Genomic DNA, 23,007 nt, shown 5'->3' with positions numbered 1-23,007 from the left:
AAATTATTGAGCATGATACTCCAACTTTCTTCTTCTTTCCCCAAATTTCTTTGGCTTCTCAGGGTCTGTTGTGATTCCCTATACATTTTAAGATTTTTGTTGTTGTTGCAGTTAAGTGAAAAATGCCATTGGTATTTTGATAGGTATTGCTTTGAATAGTATGGACATTTTAACTACATTAGTTCTTTCAATCCATAGTATGGTATATGCTTCCATTCATGTCTTCTTCAATTTATTTATCAATTTCTTATAGTTTTCAGAGTACAAGTCTTTTATCTCTTTGTTTAAATTTATACTTCTGTACTTTATGCTTTTTGATACAATTGTAATAGGATTGTTTTCCTTATTTTTTTCTGACAATTCCTTATTTATGTATAGAAACAAAATAGATTTCTGAGTTTTCTAATTTTGTATCCTGCAACTTTACTGAATTCATTTACTAATCCTAATATTTTTGGTGAAATTTTTTTTATCATAGTATCATGTTATTTGCAAATAGTGACAATTTTACTTCTTCCTTTCCAAATTGGATATTTTTCCCCTCTTGTCTCATAGCTGTGGCTAAGATTTCTGATACTGTGTTCAATAAGAGTAGTGATAGTGGGCATCTTTGTCTTGTTCCTGATGTTATAGAAAAAGCTTTCAACTTTTCACAGTTGACTGTGATGTTAGCTGTGGGTTTGTTATATATGGCTTTTGTTATGTTAAAGTATATTCCTATTATACCCACTTGATTGACAGTTTTTATTATAAATGGGTATAGAATTTTGTCAAATAAGTGTGTGCTTCTTGACACTAGAGGTCTTGAGGATATTGGCTAGAACAGTGTCTGACTTTATAGTAAATACCCAATAAAAGATGATTGAGTAAATTAATTAATCCACAAAATAATTTTATTATTATAGGCACACAGTAGGGTGACAGGCATTGTAGCCAAATTATATTCATATAATCTTTTTATTAAAATAAAGCATTGACTTTTGTGATTCTGTAATTTCTTTTTATATTATTTTATCATTATATCTGTGATTTCTTTCACAAAGAGCTCGTGACATTAAAATATCTTGGTGACACTATTTTTGTTACTATTGATTGAAGTTTATTTACAGAGAATTATTCTATTTGTATGTAATTTTATTGTGAATCTAAGTATCCATAGTAACTATGATTGTATCTGTTCGCTTTAGGTATGTAGTGACCCTGACCCTTTATTAGCTTGGTTTCTGAGAAACCACATTGGATTCTTTCCTCCATTAGCTGAAAAATGAACATTTTATGCAGTTTGCCAGTGAAGACAGTGTCCCAATGTTTGTGTCTATCTTGATGTCACCACTTAAATATTTTACTATTAAGAAAAGAACAGTTAGCGCCTGGCTGGTGTAGCTCAGTGGATTGAGCACAGGCCTGCGAACCAGAGGATTGAGGTTTGATTCCCAGTCAAGGCACATGCCTGGGTTGCAGGCTGGTTCCCTGCAGGCCAGTTCCCAGCAGGGGACACATGAAAGGCAACCATACATTGATGTTTCTCTCCCTTTCTTCTTCCCCTCTAAAGATAAATAAATAAAATCTTTAAAAAAAAGAACAGTTAAAGAAAGAGTACACATGTTGATACAATGAGAGAATATATATTTTATAAACTCGGTTGAAAAAATTATGAAAGTAATTGGGTACAGAGAAACCAGCAAATTGAAGCATTAAATGGATGCTAATTCATCGTAATCTGGTTCCTATGTGCTCAATGATGGAATAAAACAATACTGTCAAAGTAATATTAAATATGCTAGAGGCCCTGGCTGGGTAGCTCAGTTGGTTAGAATGTCATCCTGATATGCTTAGGTTGTGGGTTTGATCCCTAGTTCATTCATTGGTTGATTCATATACAGGAATCGACCAATCAATGAATATGTGGAACAACAAATTCATGTTTCTTTCTCCCTTCCCCTCCATCAAAATCATTAAATTAAAAAAAAATTAAATCTGGAAATTTACCTATGTAGACTGTTCCAAAGTTAAAGTGTATGTAGAAACGTCTACTATTTTCTTGTTTTCCTGGATCAAATCCTCCTTTAAACATGTATGTTACTTTTTGTCTTTGTCAATGTGACTTTCATATATACATTTTCATGAATGCGTTTTGCCCTACCATGCAACTCCACCATCCCTTCTGAGTGACTTAATTGCAAACATATTCAGTGAGAGGATTATGAAGATTATCCTTAGGAAACTAGATAATGAGATTTAGAGAAAAGAAAGAATTGAACAGATTTTATTTCTGAAAGCAGTAAACCATCTTATGATATGTTATTTTAAATAAAGTGGTAATGAATAGCTTTGTTTTTATAGATCATGGCTTCCGCATCTCCTATGTCAGATGAAACCTCCAGCCCTAGTAACAGTGAGAGTGAGAGTGAGCGTGAGAGTGACGCTGAAAGTGACAGCGCTGACGACAGCGAGACCGTGGAGAGCTTGTCCTCGTTTGATCAGTCTGAAGAAGAAGATCATCTAAGCTCAGAAGACATAATAAAAGAAGAGCCAGCTTCTGGGCCATTGCCCTGTGAGTTTGAAATCGATAAAGAGAAACCTTCTGATGTGGAAGCTACAGAGGAGAGCAGCTATGATTTAGAAAGATCAGGTGAGGCATAGCCCAGGGTGAATTACCCTCCCTCCGTCCAGGCTCCTCCCCCCTTCTTCCTGCTCCTCTCTTTCTCCTTCTCTCTCAATACCAATGCCTTCAGTCATTTTCTCTTTTATATTAGAGAAGGTTTTTGGTTTTTAGTCCACCTGGAGTTGTTTGCTTGACTTGGAATCTATAATGTAGAAAAAAAAAAAAAACAGGTTTGGGATTTTTTAAATCAGTGCGTAAATTTTATGAGTGTCCCTATTTTATTTTTTATCACTGTGTATAGTGTGTCCATATTTTATTTATATTAAATATAGATCTGCTACTTTCCACTCTAGCATAAATTCTTAGACTTTTCTTCAGTACAATTAAATCAATAAATCCTCCGGGATAGGGATCAGAATCAACAAGTAGAAGAAGAGTCTCACATGATTCCGATTACAATAGTAGGAATGTAAAAGCAGGTCCAACAGTCTGCTTGGCTCAAAAGTTTGACGAGTACTACAATGGTAAGCTTCAATTCCTAAATTACATACAGGGTGGGGCAAAACAGATTTACAGTTGTGAGTGTGCAAAACAGTTTATTCTTATGTTATTATTTGTTAATTATTGTATTATTTTCCATGCAAACAACTGTAAACCTACTTTTGTCCCTCCCTGTGTTAGGGCACAAAATATAATTATATTGAATGTAAAAACATCAATACCATGTTGAGTTTTAATATATATCTCAATATACAAATTTTATAATGAAATATTGTATGTTATCACATTAAAGAAAAATGTTTAATAAAGTTCAATAGTCACTCATGGCTACTTTGCCACCAACTAGGGAAGGAAAATATTTCCCTAAACTGGATAAAAGGCCTGCTAAAAGCCTACATCAAGCATCAAGTAATAACACTTTATCTACTTTGCCACTGAAGTGAGGAACAAGAAAGCTTTTATTACTACTATTCGATATTGTATTAGAAGGTCTAGTTAATGTAAGAAAAACCTCAGAAAAGTAAGTAAAATACGTGAGGGTAAGAAAGAAAGAGAAACTAACTGTTAATAAAATCTATCTTGGACAATGAAGAAAGTTTACCTAAAATGTTCAAGAAAATCTATGCATTACCTAAAATGTTCAAGAAATCTCTCATGGGAATATGAGATAGACATTAAAAAAAAAACTGGTCCTAATCACTGACAGTATGAAAATGTTCACGAGCATGGACTATAGTTCTGATTCTAAGCATCAAAAATGACTATTTTGAAAATGCATTAAAAGAAAAAAAAACCCATTAAATTAGCCACACGAACTAAAATGTACTCAGTAATAAATGTAACAAAATATATTAAGGAGAAAATAATTTTGAAATGTTATAGAAAGACTTAATGGTAGTGACTAAATGTAGAAATATACTAGTTTTTTTCTTGTTATTACTCAATATTACAAGTATATCTAGTATTCCCAAATTAATCTTTTAATTTAATATACCTTCACTATGAATCTCTTTCATCTTGCCACTACAAAAAAAAAATGAGATAGAATATCTTAAGGATCTTGGGGGTCAATTTTTAAAAATAAAACAAGTGCTGGATTTCTTAAATGAGATAAAGAAAAATTTCAAATAAAAAATTAAAAGTTTGATAAGCTTTACCATAATCAAGTAAAAGAGCATCTACATAATAAAAACTCCAAACAAAGTTAAGAGCACAGACTGGAATGAGAGTATAACTCATGTCTAAATGTAAGATATTTATCCAGAAACAACTAGAGATTGTATACCAATTAATTGGAGAAAGATAACACAGTAGAAAAGGGGCAAAGGTTGTAAATTAGCAAATCACAAAAGGGAAATCTGAATGTTGAAAAAATAGATATGTATTCTGCAAGGTACTTATCCTTGGTAGTAAAGTAAATTAGAACCATGTGACACTGTTTCCCATTTCTCAGATTAGAAATATTTTAAAATTTGACAATATTGATACTGTGAATATGAACTGAATACTATATAGTAAAGTTACTTACCTCTCTTATCCTTACCTCTTAGAGAATCTCTCTTGCACGTGCTCAGTGAGATACATTAAAACTAGTGCATAATATGCCATTATTTATAAGGCAGTAACAAGAAAACAACCTAAATGCCTATGAATATGGAATTTGGCTTTAAAGGGTGATATACTCATATATCAGCTGCTAAAATTAACATGCTATATTTTGTGTATCAACATGGGTAAATTTCAAAATCATAAAGTTGCATGAAGAAAAGTTGTAGAATGCTACCATTTCATTTAAGGAGACATAACAGGATATTATATACAATAATTCAAAATTGTGGCAAAGAAATATCACAATATTGGCTGCCTCTGTGTTAAGTGGAATGGGAATTCCACTTTATCTTTGATGTTTATTTCTCTTTAATAAATAAATGAAACAAATGAGCAAAATTTTAACACTGATCAGTTTCAATTTTGGAATACATAGATGTTTGCTAATTATTCTTTATGCTTTTTTTGTGTTTTTAAATTATCATCAGCCCTCTCCCACAAAATTATCAACTAAAATTTAGGGTTACCCAATTAGCAACCATGTTTTATTTTCACTTTGATTAAATCCTCTAGATTTCAAAAAATTCTTCATCTGGATGATGCATGAATAACATTTACCCAAAGCCAGTGTTAATAATTTACTTAAGCTCAAACTGAAATATTTTTTACCTACTTACAAACTGAAATAAAAAATAAGTAAAGATATAGTAAGCCAACTTAGTGTGTTTCTAAAATTATTGATGCAATTGAAATTGAACTTTAAAATACTCTTCCAAATAAATATTTTCACATGACTCCACCAGTTAGGCAGGCTTTCATAAGCAAAACTTAAGACATGGTGACATAAAACTACTGTGCCACCTTACATAAAACTTTTAAATCTGAATCTGTAACTGTTCACAATGTTAGCTTGTTGCGTTGCTTCTCTCAGCTCAGATAGTAAGGATAGTAAGGATAAAGTGGGATTATGAAATTCTAGGATTACAAAATGAGGGACATTTGGAGACTGCTACATTAATTGTAAGAAATACTAAATAATTACAATTTTAATGAAAGTGAATATATACACCCAAATGCAGCCTTACATTTTGCTTAACAAAGTCCAAGGTAGCTTTCCGCAGTGAAAAGCTATTATTAATAAATCTGGTCCTGCATATGGCCATGTCTAGGGACCCCAAATTTTTAAATATTCTTTTATAATACCTAACAGACCTCAATTTTGCACAAATTCACTTTTTTTTTAAGAAGCTGTTGGGAGGACTCAATTAATTATCAGTCATCGCATTATGAGAGACTGCTAATACTGTAACAAAAATGCCAAAAATTCTCTAGTGTGTTCTACTATTCCTGCTTACTTTTTCTGAGACATCACAGGCTGAATAGTAATGTTTGTTTCTTTTCCAAGTTCCAGTTTTTTGATAGAATACATTTAACAAGGACATAGAATATTACAAAGGAATTTGCTGGAGAAACTTATTTCAAAGAATTAAATCAATTTTTCTTTTTCCATATATAGGAAAGTAAAAAAGAAATACAGTATTTATCATTTTATCATTTATCTTTAGTAAGAGAACTTTTGACGATAGTCAGTGTCTATATCTATATATCTATTTATAGATATCTATATATTCATATGAATTCATTTGGAAAGTGGTAAATTATCAGTTTCTGGACATTTTTGTCTTTGTGGACTTGTTATAATTTATGTATATGATTAAAATTCATTTGCAACTGAGGATTTATTATTTTAGAGTTTATAAAAAATCTAATTTTAAAACTAATAAGATTGGCTTACCTTGCCCGTAATCTTTAGAGAAAGTAATGTAGGTATATTCTCATTTTTAACACATCTATTTATCTTTTGACATATTACTGAATATTTCAGCCATGCTTACATAGTCTTGTATGAAATGTAAATATACTCAAGGGTAGCAATAGAAGAAATTATCAGTTGAAATCAATTTAAAATCAAGTATTAAAATCCTGTTATTTATGGTTAAAGGATTAACTGAAAGTAAGAAAGTTCTGAGGACGCTTTCATTGTTGATTTGGAATACTCTGTCAAAATCTCGGTAAGTACAACACAAATTCTTAAAAGTAATGTATTAGAAGTAATCCATTTCCTCTGTATGGCATAATTTTTTATTTCTTCCTGCTAAGAATCATCTTGGAGAAACTGCCATTGGGCCAAGAGATTCATTTTTTAAAAAAGTTTTAAAGATTTTGTTTATTTATTTTTAGAGAGAAGGGAAGGGAAGGAGAAAGAGAGGGAGAGAAACATCAATGTGTGGTTGCCTCTCACATGCCTCCTACCGGGAATCTGGCTGTCCCAGTCATGTGCCTTGATTGGGAATTGAATCAGCAACCCTTTGGTTCACAGGCCAGTGCTCAATCTACTGAGCCACACCAGCCAGGGCCTAAGAGATTCCTTTTTTGAAAATAGGTGAAACATTTTCTTTTCTTGGGAAAAGGGTATGCTATAGAACTCTCACTCAGCGGCAAGGAAGACTACACTGAGAACTTTGAAGAGCCGTATGTGTGCAGGAAAGATGCATCTTTCTTTTAATATTGCACAAGACTAAAAGTAACAATTTAATTGGCCTTATATTACATGTCACAATATTTTTTAGTCTCTTAAGATTGTCTTTGGTATGTTTAATGCCAAAACATTATGTTATAGCAACAAGGGTGAATCTACCAAACCAATGCACCATTTCATTCCCTCAGCTGTTATTTTGTGTGCTCGTTAAGATGCTAGGTACTAGGGAGACAGTGATGAAGAAAGTAAAACTTCCTACTTAGTGATTTACTAAGTCTAATCTTATGTCATTCACATCCAATTTTCCAAACTAATTTAATGTAAGGTGTATTATAATGCCAGGTGTATATAATTACAAAATAAAACCCAAACCCAAAACATCATTTAAAATATGCATGTTTTGCCCTGGCTGGCGTAGCTCAGTGGATTGAGCGCGGGCCTGCTGCGAACCAGAGTATCGCATTTCCATTCCCAGTCAGGGCACATGCCTGGGTTGCAGGCCAGTTCCCAGCAGGGGACACAGGAGAGGCAACCATACATTGATATTTCTCTCCCTATCTCCTTCCCTTCCCCTCTAAGGATAAGTAAATAAAATATTTTTTTAAAATGCATGTTTTAAGTATATATTATGACCTGAGGGTACTTTGGTTCTAATAATTTCATAATATCTATTTCATGATTTCTCACAGCATGTAACACAAAATAAAGAAGCAAGTCATCTGAAGTCCCAGAGAGTGTTAGTCATAGGCTGAGAGTTCTAGTCTCGGCAGTCTGACTGTGGTTCGATTCTGTGTTCAAATATGCAAATTATGAAAAATTCTGAAAAACCATGTAGCCGAATTAACATCTTTCTTTTGTGTTTTAATTTTTTAAGCAGCACGTGGTAGCTTCCCACACCCTGGTCACAAAACCAAAAAAACAATGCCCCCACCCCATGTCCAAAAAAATTAAATTAGAAGAAAATATGCAGTTCATGTTTTGTACAGCACCAGGATGGGAGATTATGTAGCTAAATTGAATTTCTGATGTCTGTTCATCCAGGCATGATTCTACAGAATTGCTTTAGAAAACAATTTGCTTTTGCTGTATGATTATGTATTAGAAAACATCCACAAGAATTGATCATGCAGCAGTTTGTAATAGCAACAAATGAAGGAAATCATTCAAATGATCATGGGAAGGAGAAAGCTATAAAGTAAATTGTGCTCTAGACGTAAATTTGATATTATACAGCAGTAAAGTTATTGAGTTATAGCTTCCTGTAATCTTAAGCTAGAATTTTAATAGTAATTGTAATTAAATTTGAAAAGTAAATCCCACAAAACACAGGTAAAACATTGTCCTTTTAATAAAAATCCAAAACTAGGCATACACATATTCTCATAAGAACTTTCAAAATTAAGCAAGAGGATGATGAAAACTAAATTCAAGGCAGTGGTTGCCTCTACAGGAGAGGTAGGGAAACAAGTCTGATGAAAGCTCATAGGGTAGATGTACCATAAGTTATAGAAAATCTTGGAGTGGGTGAACAGTTCACAGCTTTCATTGTATGTTAATTTAAAATGCAAAATAAGATAGTTCTATGCATATAATAACTGGGGATTATGATTGCTTTAATATTTCACACTAGAAATACAAAATTAGCAAGTATCTAAATTTAAAATAGAGATGTACTGTTTTTTGCACCAATGAATTCTAGTTTCACTTTAGAATCAGTCATATCTAACTAAAGGCTATTTACTATTACAGAATAATGAGGATGCTTGGAAAATTGTTACTTAAATATAGTAGAAATTTGTGGTTAGTTTTTCTTTAAGTTTCTTGATTAAACTAGAAGAAAATTTGTGTAACCAATTGAATGGTAGAATTTTATCTCAAGATGCTATAAATTTAATAATCTTTGCATCATGTTTTATATTTTTAATCAGAATGGTGAGCTTACTTAAAGACTTTGTTGAATCTGAATTTTTTTTGATTGATGGAGATTCACTATTCATCACTTGTGTTTCAAATGTGAACTTCAAGAAAGGACAAACTCTTCACTTCTTCTATATTGTAGAACAATTTCTGCATGATTTCATTCAAAAGGAAGCCAAATTTATAATAGTTTTCTTTAAGGTAACAAATAAGTTTAATTCTTTGTTCTCATTTTGTAGAGTCTAAGAAAAAAGTATTCATTTTTAAATTTATTATTTATTCTTTTAGATATTTTGCTTCTTCAGGTTATAATTAAATTCCCACTAATAGAAATAATAAGTATTATTGATAGGAAAATAGCTAATGAATATTTATCTGAAGTTTCTACATGATCCAGAAAAACATGTTAATAACCTTGAACTTCTTAACTCTTTGTATCATGTTGATACGGCAATTTATATACTATCCTAATATTTTGAAAAATAACTAGTTATTTTTATGCATAAAATTAATATTGTTGTGCTTTTTCTACAGGATGCAGAAAATCTGTATTCTAATTGCCCTGAACTTTTGGCCCTTCGTACCATATTGATTCAACATTTAGAATATAATACTGATGTCACTATTCATACAGAATTTTCCAACTGTCTGACACCAGAATGGGAGATATTTCTTAAAGAATGTTATCCATGTTTCCTAATTGTCACAGAAAAGGGAATAATACCTCGTCAAACAGACTTTTTAAACATTTTTATCATTCACGCTCTTCAGAAGAAAATCAATATTGTACAGTGTTCAGGAATAGAGTCAGATGCCCTTAGAATTTATGGATACTATGCCTCAAGTTGCTATTCACATAAACAGTTTTTTGAAAAGGTAAGTGAGGTTCAGTTGCCCAGAAGAAATAAGCAATGTAAGTATGAAAAAATTAACCAGAGAACCAATATCGTCTTTATTCAAAGATTCTGGGCATGAGAACACTCTGAAGGAATATTCTAACATGGAGAAAGAGGACAGAATTTTTTATATGGCTTTAGCAAAGGAGGTTAGCTTAAATTCTTGCATATTAAGCCTTTGTATGGGCAATTTTGAGAGGTAAGGAGGAGAAATATGGACTAAGGTCATGTACAAGAGACTCTGGGGAGGAACAGTTCAGAGAGGGCAATGACATGAGTAGTACAGTGGGAAATTCACAGCCAGTGTCTGGTACATAAATTAAATATTATATATGTATACACAAACACATATTCATATACACGTACACATTTATTTACACACTATATATTATATATGCATGCTTTTTGTGTATATGTTTTATACATACATATGTGTATATATATGTATGTGTGTATATATATGTGTGTGTGTATGAATGATCTGGGGTGATTGTTATCTACATTCTCACTTTTTAAATTAAAATAGCTACCCTGACTGGTGTGGCCCAGTGGGTAGGGCATCTTCCCGCAAACTGAAAGGTCACCAGTTTGATTCCCAGTCAGGGCACATGCCTGGGTTGCCCCCAGCTAGCGGAGTGAGAGAGGCAACCGATGGATGATTTCCTTCCTCTCTCCCTCCTTTCCTCTCTCTCTAAGAATAAGTAAATAAAATATTTTAAAAAGTAAGATAGCCGATAGAGAAAATACCTTATCATCTTATTTGTAAGTACATTTTTACAACTGTTATTTTTTATGATTTTACTTATTTATTTTTAGAGTGAAGGGAAGGGAGGGAGAGAATATCAATGTGTGAGAGAGACATTGATTGGTTGCCTCTGGCCCATCCCCTAATGGAGGACCTGGCCTGCAACCCAGGCACGTGTCCTGACTGGGAATCAAACCAGCGACCTTTTGGTTCCCAGGTCAGCACTCAGTCCACAAGAGCCACAGAACACCAGCCAGGGCTTTCTTGCAACTCTTTTGAATAGCTGTATCTATTAAAAAGATAGCTATGAATAAATACTAAGCTTAATAATATTGATTGCAATTTTATTTCTGTTTTGTAAAAAAAATAACAGATCAGGGTGGGGCAATATAGAAAAATTATACTACTACTAATGCCAGTGCTTCTTAATGGTTGGTTTTTATTAGAAATACATGCATTTTAATTTCTCTTCTTAGATTCTAATAACCTCAGCAGTAAATAGTACAAACTAAAGGAGTGGAAGTTTATCTTAACTTGAATTGATGGCTTTTTTTGTTTTGTCTATAGTAAATAATCATAAACATTATTTTCCACCTTGTATTTACTTTAACTAGAGGTTTGCAAACAGGTATTTTTATTTGAACCAAAACTTACTTAAATATTTTGTCTTTTAGAACGAGATACCACTGCAACATGCCTTATATGCCTACATAGTAGAGTATTACCAAAAGTCACAGGAAAGAGAAATATTTCTGTATGGTCATTTGAGACTAAACTTGGGAGAAATGCAGAAAGAGGTAACAACACATTTATCTGGAAACTAAAGTTCAGCACCTAAGAAATATACTTTCAATAATTTGTTGCTTCTAGAAGACACATTTTTAACCAGTGTAGGTCCTTAAGGATTATCTAGATTTGCATCTTCAAGCTGCATAGCGCTGAGGTGGAGGGAGTCTCTTAATTTATTGAGTACAAAACCCTAGACATTTTCTACAGAAAACCCTTTGCACAAAATACACAGTAAAATGGGGGGAAGATCTAAAACTTTTATTCTTAGTATATGGCTGGAAACTGTCTGAAATGACATTGAAAAATTCACAAGTTAGTCACTCAGGAACTTACAAACTGGGTTTGGCTTACCTAGACTTGTCAGAGAGTACACAAATCAGGAGGAGAAATAGCTATTAATATTAAAATGATTATAAGACCCTAGTTAGATACACTCATTATCATTTTTATTAAACATTTTTCCAACTGTTCTTCCTTAGGCATATCGTTTATACTCTGCTTTAATTTTTTGAATGATTGAATTTCAGTGTTAGTATTATTCATGGGAAAATTGCACTTCTTTTTTTTTTTTTTAGGACTGAATAGCTCCTTTGAATCTTGAATCTTGTCCATTGCAATCAGCAGGTCTTTCAAACATTTTTTTATTGCAGATACATCAAGCCTTGTCCTTGCTTCACAGTCCGGGCCCTGAAGGAGCGGATGTGAGAAGTGTTGTGTGCTCTGTCTCATGTGCCGTGACACTGAAACTCTATACAGAAATGTTACATGGTGCACAAGACCTTGAAAGCCCAACCACCAGTACAGAAGAGCAGAACACACAGGTGGGATTCTGTCAAAATTAATTTATGACTCAATGTTACCTTTAAAGATGTGGCCATGCTTTTGACTAGTAACTATAGGTGTCACCTCCTCATCAAACAGAAAATATGTATTTGTCACATTTGTTGAATAAACATTAGTAGATTTATTGATCATATTCTTCTGAAGGCATGCAGGGCTCTTTACAGAACAAGTTAGGATAATTTTTTTTTACCTGGAATGAACTCATCATCTCTTTTTTCCCTGACCAAAGGACAAATCTATATTTCATTCATATTCTCAGCTGATCTTCACTGATGTTCAGACTTTCATAGGCCAGTTTCAAGGCCTAGGTGGTGCCATCCCAGGGGAGATTTAGCCTTTGTTACAGCGGATGGAGAATAGTGTCTCTGGCTGTGATCAGGATGGACCTGAATAACTAGCCATCTAATCTGTTGCCCGGACTCATGTTTTCTGTTAAGAATACAAGGAACTATGCTGTACACCTGCAACTGACATTCAGTTGACTGAATGTCAACTATAATTGAATCATATAATAAAAAGGAATACCAATAATAATAGTGATGTTACTATTAATAATAGCAGCTAACTTTTACTAAGTCTTTATTATACACCAATGCCAGGTACCTTATACACATTACTGTTAATCTTTACAGCCATTCTGCTAAGTAGGTATTCTTGTTATTCTACTTTATAAATGAATAACAGCCAAACGACTAATTGGCGGCAAAGCTAGTATGCAAATCCAAGTTTGTTTCCTGCTAGACTATGCTTATGCTGCCTTCCCACCAAGCCCTGGTCTTCCACATAGGAACTGGCATGACAGTAAGAAACTTTATTACCCTCCTTGTATTTCTGCTTTGAGATTGTAAAGAAATAGATGAATACAAGCCATGCCTCTGAACAGGTGATCATCTGCCACCATTTAAAAAAATGAAAGTATTAGGTACAGTAAATGCTGGGGCTCCATTTATTTTGAAAAGTCTTCACTACTAAGCAAAAACAATTAGTTGTACTATTTAGAAAAATAAATCATGTGCTTATTTAAAACTTTCTTAAAACAAAATAATTAAATAAGAATACATCTATCATGGAGAAATTCTGAGGCAGATGCTTTAAAATGCTGTTCTTGCATATTCTAATTTTTATGTTGCCTGTGTGTAGGTTGATATTTTTAAATTTATGTTTTCCTTGTTGCTGGTTTTTTTTAAGAAATAAAAAACAGCAGTATTGTAGGACTTGAAGAAAACACCAACACTAAATGAAGCTGCAGATCTTTGCAGAATGCACTGTCTTAGTGTGATTTGCCTTCAACATTTACCCCTGTTTCAAAGAGCTAAGAGTAGAATTATTACTTCTGCTTGGGACAAGACTCTTTTACCAATTCTGAGAATGGTAGGTGAACCACATACAATTTCACAAATTTTGTAAATTCAATAAGGCGAAAGTTAGAAGGCAGAAAACTTTGCTTCTTCTAATGTTACTTTTATTTCTGCGTGCATCTTGAAAATTGCTACCAGCAAACAATGCATGTTTTTAGGAAAAATAATTCAGTACATGTATAAAAGTACTCAATGATAAAAAGTACTTCAACTATATAATCTGAAGAAATTCAGGTATTTATACAATTTCTTTGAATAAACAACAATCCTTACTATTGATATATATGAAAACAATTATAAAATTTTATATCAATTGCGTGTTTCATATTATTATTAACTAAAGCAGAAAAAGGAATTCAAAACTCATCTGTCGGTTTTTGTGAAACTTCAAAAATCTTTGTTCCCATATTTCAGCATAGTGCTTTCTAGTTTGATATTTTGGTTTAGTGCAGCAATTTTCAACCTTTTTCATCACATATAAACTACTAAAATTCTGCAGTGCACCAAAAATATATATATTTTTTGCCAATCTGACAATAAATAGGTATATTTTTGATTCTTTCACACCAGATAGCTGTTTTTGTGTTGGCCATTGTAATTTTTTTTATTCTACATCTAAGGGAAAAGAGGTCAGTGCCCCTGATTTAATAGTCAGGTATTGCGTGCTTTAAAAATTCCTGCAGCACACCAATTGAAAATCATCTGTGTAGTATATTAAAATCTTACTTTGAATTAAAACTTTAGCTCCAGAAAAAAGTTGCATTTTGGAATAAACTGGAACCAAAAAGAACATTACATTTTATTATACTTTTATTATACTTAAGCCTACGGAGAGTAAAATTATTCCCATTAGTATTGTCGCAGTAAGAGATAAAGTGATGCTAATTACAGAAAGCTAGAATAGTCCCTCAGCAAGATATTGAGAAACCCCTATGGTACAATAAATTAAGGCATAGTTGTATGGTTTTAAATTGCACTGTTGATTGTATTACCTAGTCATTGTCAACACAATGGTATTAAGCATGCATGTGACATTTTTATTGCATATTTAAGAAATCCCATCTGATATATGATTGTATTTTATTTGGGCCCTAATTCATTAAATGCTGACATAAGCAACCTCTCATTGAAACTATAGCGATAACAATGAAATGCCCACTACTTTTCTAGAATGACTTTATTATTTTGAGTCAATGAAAGAACATTTATTGTGCTCATGTTTGCAGTACACTAAAAAAAATCATTTCATTTTAGAGCAACAAGGACTATTGGAAGGTATAGGTTAGCCGTGTTATGTTACAGTTCTAAAAAATGAAGGGTAAAGAAGGTAAGTCTTCTTTTATACAGTCACATATTTTGTCAGTGCCAGGACAGTGGCATTGTCTTTTCCTATGTACTCTAGTTCCTTTTTCTGAGTTTAAGGCACACATCATGGTTGAGGAAAGTTGAAGGACAACATGAACATTCTGGGGATATTTGGGATTATTAAAATATGCATCTCTCTCTTTTTTTCAGTTAAAATACTGTGAATTTTTCACCCTAAAACAATTAAAGGCTAGAAACAATTGGAATGTGAATTACACTGGCCTGCCTGACTTAACTGATAATAATTTGTGCAAAAATATTGCTTATTATTATGAAGTTGAATATAGTAGAGGTATGTTTTCAGTAACTGAGTAATTAAGCTTTTAATTTATTTTTGGTGGGTGGGTGAGAGTTGTATCTGACAAATAATGGCAATGAGCTATTCATTATTTAACTACAATTAGATAGGAAGCTTTCTTTGCAGATATTTTCTATGGAAAGCCTGCATTTTCATAAGAGGTAAATGTTTCCATTGAGAACCTTATACAATTTTTTTCAATACTATAAGAAAATATCAGTTATTGGGAGGGGAGAGTTTAAATGGAAGGATATGGGAGCTACCCCTAGAACTCTATGATAAATGTTACCGTTTGTTGTATATCTTTCCTGCATTAGATAATTTGCATGTGCTATAAAACAGCACCGTAGCTTTGCTGCTGATTGCTTTGGATGAGGTATTGATTCTGTGAAAACTGAAAAGGAGTGTCAGATGAGAGTATTATGTGAAGAACTGAAACTGCGCGGTGCAGAAGCCCTGCCTCATTTCCTCCAGCATGACCTTCAGAACTACCTGATTGGTGACTCCTGACTCCTTCACCTATCATTTTGGAGTCATGGGCTGGCTTCTCTTTGACCTATCTGGCTTTGTTGAGAGTGACAGAAAAATACGGCAATGCCAGAAACTGTTAAAATACTTTAAATTTTTTAAAATAACATTAGTTACAACATGAAAAATATGCCAGAGCCTCTTCTGTTTTGTTTTAATCATCTAATATGAAATTCAGACAAACATGTAAAATAATTCATATACTCATAAAACATAAAAACATGGTCACTATCATTCAGACTTTAGTTATTAACCTGGATCTATATTTTCTTCTGTTTAGGACTAACCCTGGAACTGGGTGACACGTTGAAACAGAGCTATCAGACACTGTGGAACATGGTTTTAACAGTATCCGGGGATGGCGATTTCGGAGGACCCATGCCCGTGAGGACAACGTCCAGGCCATTTCTTACACACAAAGAAACGTCACCTAGAGGTGCTGACAAGTTTTGAAAGTTGATCTCATTCAGAACAGAAAGAGATTAGTAGTACAATCCATGTTTAGAAAGTAAATCTGAGCTGTTAAAGTTTTATCTTTTTACAGTGTTTAGTCCTGTTGATTATTTTCCATAACCACGCACCTTCTTTGTCTTCCCATTGCTTTACTTGCTTATTTCTTTGCTTATTTATTTATTGCAAGGACATGAGAAAGGGAGCTAACTTTTATTAAACACCCATTCTGCCACATACTATGTATTGCCATTCAAAACAGTCCTACTCATGGTATAATTCATCACATATTACAAATAAGCTCTTGGGAAGGTCTTAAATCACATAACAAATTTATAGTAAAAGATTAGAATCCAAATCTGTCCGCACAGTCAGACATAGAGGGCATTTAACAATATCTTTATTGTATTTTCTACAATAAGTTTTGCTAAGGTTCATATGAAGAAACCAGCTTGTATTTAAGTAGGCCTGTGGGGATTGTAATTGGCATATTAGACCAGCCTATGTTATGGCACATTTTTATTTGGATTGAATGAAAATGCAAAGTTTCTTTTAAGTTTCAACTGATCACTGAAACAGGATTATTTTATTACTATTTCACTTTATTACTATTGATTATTAAATTAAAAAAATTATAAAACCCTATTTCTTTCAGTCTCTGGGAAAATAGGCATATTTCTTACTTTGTTTCAGAATAAATACTTATCCTTTCTAGACTGCATAGTGATTTCTTCACTATTTCTCAAAAGCCTTCAACTTTATTTAAAGTGAAATTCTATATCAATTCACTCAATATACATTTACATTTGTGACTTAATAGGTATAATATAAAGTTGCTCTAATCATCCTGATTTGCCACAATTCTATTGAAGTATTACTTATTTTTCTGTATTATTTATTTTGAAATAAATCATGAAAATGTTTAACTTGGCTATTCCAGGAACATTTGCATCACAACAGTAAATTATTATGAGTTTTATGTTGAGATATTAATTGTATTTCTAAATATTACCAGGATCAAAACAAGAAATTCATAAATTAGGACTCATTCCTCTGAAAGCAGAAATTATAGAAGATTATGCTGGAGATATTTTGTCAGAACTACCTTTTTTAAGCAGGTATTTATTTATTTATTTATTTAGCAACTATGTTAGCATTCTGGTATAGTTAAGGACAAAGTTGGCATGAACCAGGCCCAGAATGCCAACCAGCTACTTGCTGTTGTTCTCCCCACAGTGGAACACTTGCCTACTACGTACAAGGCAATTGACGTAGTTGCCTACACCTGGGGTCTAAGCTGGTATTTATGGCAAAAAAACTTTGCCTACTTGTGATATCACTGGGTATAGTGAACTAGATTTATTGTTGTATTTATTGTAAACATATAATTAAAATTTTGCAGTGGAAGATAATTTTGATGAATTTTGCTTTATATGTAGTTGATTATTATAATTTTTAAAACTCTTATAAATCTTCCTTAAATAACTTTTTTTCATTTCTCTCATATAGAGACATCCCCTTTACCTTTTGCTCTGTAATAGGCATGACAAGTTAAGGGTATAATTAATGGGTGGCTGGGGTGTGGTGGTGGTGGTGGTAGCCAAAACATAGAAATTAATGGCCAGATATGAATGAATCATCAATGTGAATCTTGAAATCATCAAGATGATAGGAGAAAAAATCAGGGAGGAGAAAGACAGTTAGCTAGGTTTATACCTTCAGTGAAAGAAAGGGAGTAAGTGGAGGTCTCTTCACAAAGGATTGTCGATGCTGACCTGGGTAAGGCTGCAGGAAGTATACTTGTACTAGAATGTATTCATTGTTTACCTGAAATCAATTTATCTCTGTGTCCTACATTTCTGTTTGCTAAATCTATGAATCTCATACCAGAGTCCCATGTTTCAATGGAATAAAAAGGGGAACAGATGTCCTGAAGCAGCAAAGAAGAGTGAGGAGGGTATTCCCATGTCTTTAGACCCAATAGTAAGGAAGGGTTAGGGAAAAAAAGAGCAAGCAATTTTAAAAAAGTAGAAAAGACCTCAGGGAAGAGTCAGATCTTAGAGAAAGCTGGGTGAAGGGAATATTCAAAGAAGATTTTACAGGCAGATAGCATTACTAAGAACTGTCTGTAAATTTTAGAAGATGTGGTGAGATACAGAAGTCGATTAATAGGAAAATTATAGTCTGGTAAGGATGAATGGTGACCTTGTAATTGCAGACTTTAAATGGAGAATGAGATAAACAGAGATATCTGATTTGATGGAACTATGGTTCTGAAGGTGGTTTAGGTAGTTCAAATGTTGACCATCATGCTAGGGATATGTCTTTCAGGCAGTTAGTGGTGATGAGACCAGAAGTATGGTGGGCAAGTGTGGCCATTGGTGGTCTCACAAGGAGGCTGGAGTGTGTGGAAGTAAAAGTGTTCCTGCAATAGCATGTATGAAAGACATGACAAAACTAAACATTGTAAAAATAACAAATTATTTTGTAAATGTTATATAGTTTTGAAATATGTATATATATATTTTCCAACTTGAAATTCTATGTCTACAAGACACCATGCAATAAAATAAATTCCAAGTGAACAGAAATCTAAATGTGAAAGTCAACAGTCATACCTGTGGAAAAAATATAAGAAAATATCTTTATGACCCAAGGTAGAGGTATTGGAGCATTTAAATACTATATTAAAACATGTCACTTAAAAATGATATTGACAATATTAAATAGAGCAATACAAAAAATATTGGAGATGTTTAGAATATATGGAACCAGCATAGAATTAATATAAATAATTTAGTGTAGAGAATTCCTACAGTTCATTAGAAAATTATGAATGAGACAAAAAAAAGGAGGGAAATAATAGGAACAGTTAATTCATAGGCAAGCAAGTATGGTAATAGCCAATTCAACTTTAAAAAGATGTTTAACTTCATTGTTACTCAAGGAAATAAAGGTGAAAACTATAATTAGCTGTTATTCAACACCATTTCAGTAAAATTTACAAGACTAAGTGATGCCAAAGTTGTGTAGCAATGGAAACAGTGCTTATATCTCCAGAACTGATTCCTCTTACAATTAGAAGTTTGTATCCTCTGACCAATCAATACCTTCCTATTTTTCCCATTCCCAGTCTTGGGCAGCCACCATTCCACTCTCTGTTTCTATGAGCTTGGCTTTTCAAAGTATTCCACATGAAAGTGAGATCATGTGATATTTGTCTTTCTCAATTTATTTCACTTAGCATACGAGTGCCCTCTAGGTCCATCCATATTGTCTCAAATGGCAGAATTTCCTTCTCTTAAAGGCTAAATATTTCCATTGTAAATGTTTATCTATAAATCTACCTATCAATTTATTTCTCTCTATCTCATTTTTTTAGTCATTGATCTGTCAGTGGATACTCAGTTTCCATGTCTTGGCTATTATGTTTCTTGAACACGTATAATCGCCCATTTTTTTTTTTTTTTTTATTTCATTGTGGGGGGGGTGAAATTGGTGATCTCAACGCCCCTGTAAGTGCCTGCATACCCACATGCAGGTGTACACACACACACTCACACGCACAAACTCTGTTGTATCACTTCTTCTTTTTATTATTTCTCTTCTCGAACTTTATCTCTTTGGGTTGCTTTTGATCTCTACTCTCCCTTACTCTTTCTCCCTCTTCCTGACATCCTCTCTCTGAAGGCACCTCCCTCCACAGTCCTCTCCATGTCCTTGAAAGTGTGTGCACATGTCCTTGGGTGTGTGTGTACACGTTATCTTTTATACCATATTTTTACTGTACCTTTTTTGTGTTTAGGATCACAAATACTTAATTAGTCATTGCGTTGTAATTCAGCACAGTGACATGCTTTGCAGGTTTGTAGCGTAGCAGCAGTAGGTTGCAACATACAGCCCAGGGCGGTAGTAGGCCATCCCTACTTGTGTAGGTGCGTTCTAGGATATCCGCACCATGAAGCAACTGCCTAACAAGGCGTTTCTCAGAACGTATCTCATCATTAAGTGACACATGACAGTATTTTACCTTTATAATTCTGTGTTGTCTGTAAACCTCTGTTAGACTGTATAAACTCCACAGACATTTGTGACATTTTTAAAAAGTCTGTTTTGCTCATTATCGTATTTGTAGCATCTAGAGGAGTGCCTGGGACATAGCAGGAACTCGGTGGATGTCTGGGAATAAATGAATAGTGTGCTCGTGGGTGTCACTTATTCTCTAATTTTTTCCTCTACACTTGACATATTTTACAAGTACACACATACACCCAAAGAAACGAAAATAATGCAGAAGTACCTCTCAACTTTAGAAATATCATCTCTTATAGGTAATGCTACATGCACTTCATTATTATTTGGCACATAATTCCATCTCACATACAAATAAATTCTTTTTTAAAATTTTTTCTTTATTTATCTTTAGAAGGGAGGGGAAAGAGAGAGGGAGAGAAATATCAATGTATGATTGCCTCTTATATGTTCCCTGCTGGAAACTGGCCCCTGCTAGGAACTGGCCTGCAACCCAGGCATGTGCCTTGACTGGGAATCAAACCGCGATCTTTTGGTTCACAGGCCTGTGTTCAATCCACTGAGCTACACCAGCCAGGGCTAAAATAAATTCTTAATATGCACTTTTTATTGCTATAGAGATGACATTTCTGTGGATACTCTTGCCCACTTCTTGACTATTTCTTCATGAGATTCATTAACCATACTTTTGTTCATTTATGAGTATAAAATCAAGGGTAGAGACATATTAAATAAGTTCATGGCTTATAGTATGTGTTATACTTATACTTTAAAAAAAGTATGTGTTTTATAATATATGCTCTTTGATTTGTTTTTCAGTGATGACCCAGCTATTGCATCTCTTTCTGAGAAGAAAGAATGTGATGAACTCATGCACTGGCATTCTTTTAGACCACTCAGTGATGATTTTGAAAAGATGATGTGCAGCAGTAAGTACAGTATCATCAATACTTTCAACTTTCTTACATTTGAAGAATTTATTCTTATGTATAAGAAAAACTGACTCCTCTGAGATGAGTGAAATCTGATGTATAGTCTCCTCCTTCTGTCTCTCAGGCCCCTATACAAATTTCCAATACCTTTTACATCAGAACCAGGAAGAAACTAGTTTTTATAGTATAAAAAATGAGATTCCAATCAATCTGTTGGGGGGTGGGGAAGTTATTTTGTTGAGACAGGATCTAAAATTTTTTTCTTGGGTTGCTACAACAAATTACTTTGTACATTATTTTAAATGTTCCTTTAGTTCTTTGTTCTTCTCAATGAAAAATTTCTGTTGTGTTAGGAGCTCCAATACCTTCAGTTATCACATTATATTTTCATTATTTGCCCAAATTACTAATTCTATTAACTGCTTGGTTTAAAATACTGTTCAATAATTGTTAATTTAATGAAATGTATTTTTTAAAAAAATTTATTTTAATTATTGTTCAAGTACAGTTTTCTGTCTTTTACTCCCATCCCAGCCCACCCCCCCCAGTGCTCCTCACCTCCCTCCCATTTCCACCCCCCTTAGTTTTTGTCCATGTGTCCTTTATACTTGTTCCTGTAAACTCTTCCCCTTTTCCCATGAAATACCCTCCCCTCTCCCCTCTGGTCCCTGTCAGCCTGTTCTCTATTTCATGAAATATTATAAATATTCAAATAATGTAGTAATTATTTTGGCAGTGAGATATGGGCCAATACAGTTTTCTAATCTTGTTATCTTCTTGATTTAAAACTGGTACATGCTCATCAATATAGGAAAATTAAAAATCAGTTGCACGCAATTAGGATTCCTTATAGATTGGGAAGTGGCAGTCATATTGGTATTGCAGGTCTCTGACATACTCATTCAGCATCTATCTTATGAAACGAGAGTTACTATGTGCCCAGCTTTGGGCTGGGCTCCAGGTACCCAGCTGGGAACATGAAAGATATGTTCCTGCTCTTGTATTGCTCCCAGTCTAATAGGAAAAGCAGATGTTAAACGAGCCATTATAGAGATACTTATCTAAAATTATGGTGAATACTATGATCTGGTGCAAAGGGTATGATCTGGTGCGAAGAGAGTCGGCTTAAGGGTTTGGGAAATTTTCCAGCCAAATCAGAAAGTGGAAGACAGTTACCTGGGTGTGTGTGTTAGTGGTGGGGACCAATAAGAAAGCTTCCAGGGAGCCTGTAGTGCAGAGGGCTGTGAGATGAGTCTGAATCATGCAGGGTCTAGTGGGGATTTTGAATGATAGGAGAGCAACAGGAAACCACTAGAATGTTCAAACCACACGAGCAACATGCTCAGGTTTACATTTACTCTGGGAGCAGTGTGGTACATTCCTTTTAGTTGTGTCCAGTTCTGCTGCAGACTAAGAGGAGTCTGCACATTGGTAATTCCTTGTTCCAGAGCCCATTCTATGACATTCCCTGGGATTTAATTAGTTGTTTTAGCCAAATATTTCTGACCTAGTTTTGGGGTAGTTTTCAGAGATTCTGTTTCTAAATTGGAAGCTCTTGTGCGGTATTCATGTCCTTTGTTCTTGACCCTAAGCCCAGTCCATCAAAAATGCCAAAGGGGAGGTTTCTTTTGTAGTTTTGATGTCTTGGAAGAGAAGTAAAG

At 33.7% G+C, this 23,007-nt stretch overlaps 1 protein-coding gene across 4 annotated transcripts in view; it reads left to right on the top strand.

Moving 5' to 3' along the window:
- Positions 1-23,007, top strand: part of LOC119054885 (probable ATP-dependent RNA helicase DDX60) — an 80,899-nt gene that overhangs the window by 2,859 nt on the left and 55,033 nt on the right. For all 4 annotated transcript variants that reach the window (XM_037152923.2, XM_037152921.2, XM_053658652.1 and 1 more), the window contains 11 exons: positions 2,344-2,632; positions 6,657-6,726; positions 9,122-9,311; positions 9,645-9,986; positions 11,426-11,548; positions 12,191-12,361; positions 13,596-13,754; positions 15,257-15,398; positions 16,213-16,368; positions 17,398-17,500; positions 21,234-21,343. In XM_037152923.2, the coding sequence (XP_037008818.2) occupies positions 2,347-2,632; positions 6,657-6,726; positions 9,122-9,311; positions 9,645-9,986; positions 11,426-11,548; positions 12,191-12,361; positions 13,596-13,754; positions 15,257-15,398; positions 16,213-16,368; positions 17,398-17,500; positions 21,234-21,343 (1,852 nt within the window). In that variant the 5' untranslated portion in view covers positions 2,344-2,346. The remainder of the gene's footprint in view (positions 1-2,343; positions 2,633-6,656; positions 6,727-9,121; positions 9,312-9,644; positions 9,987-11,425; positions 11,549-12,190; positions 12,362-13,595; positions 13,755-15,256; positions 15,399-16,212; positions 16,369-17,397; positions 17,501-21,233; positions 21,344-23,007) is intronic.

The sequence above is a fragment of the Artibeus jamaicensis genome, unplaced genomic scaffold (assembly GCF_021234435.1).
Source record: "Artibeus jamaicensis isolate MK-2021 breed Jamaican fruit bat unplaced genomic scaffold, CSHL_Jam_final scaffold_537, whole genome shotgun sequence".
NCBI lineage: Eukaryota > Metazoa > Chordata > Mammalia > Chiroptera > Phyllostomidae > Artibeus > Artibeus jamaicensis.
This window is presented reverse-complemented; position numbering and strand designations above follow the sequence as displayed.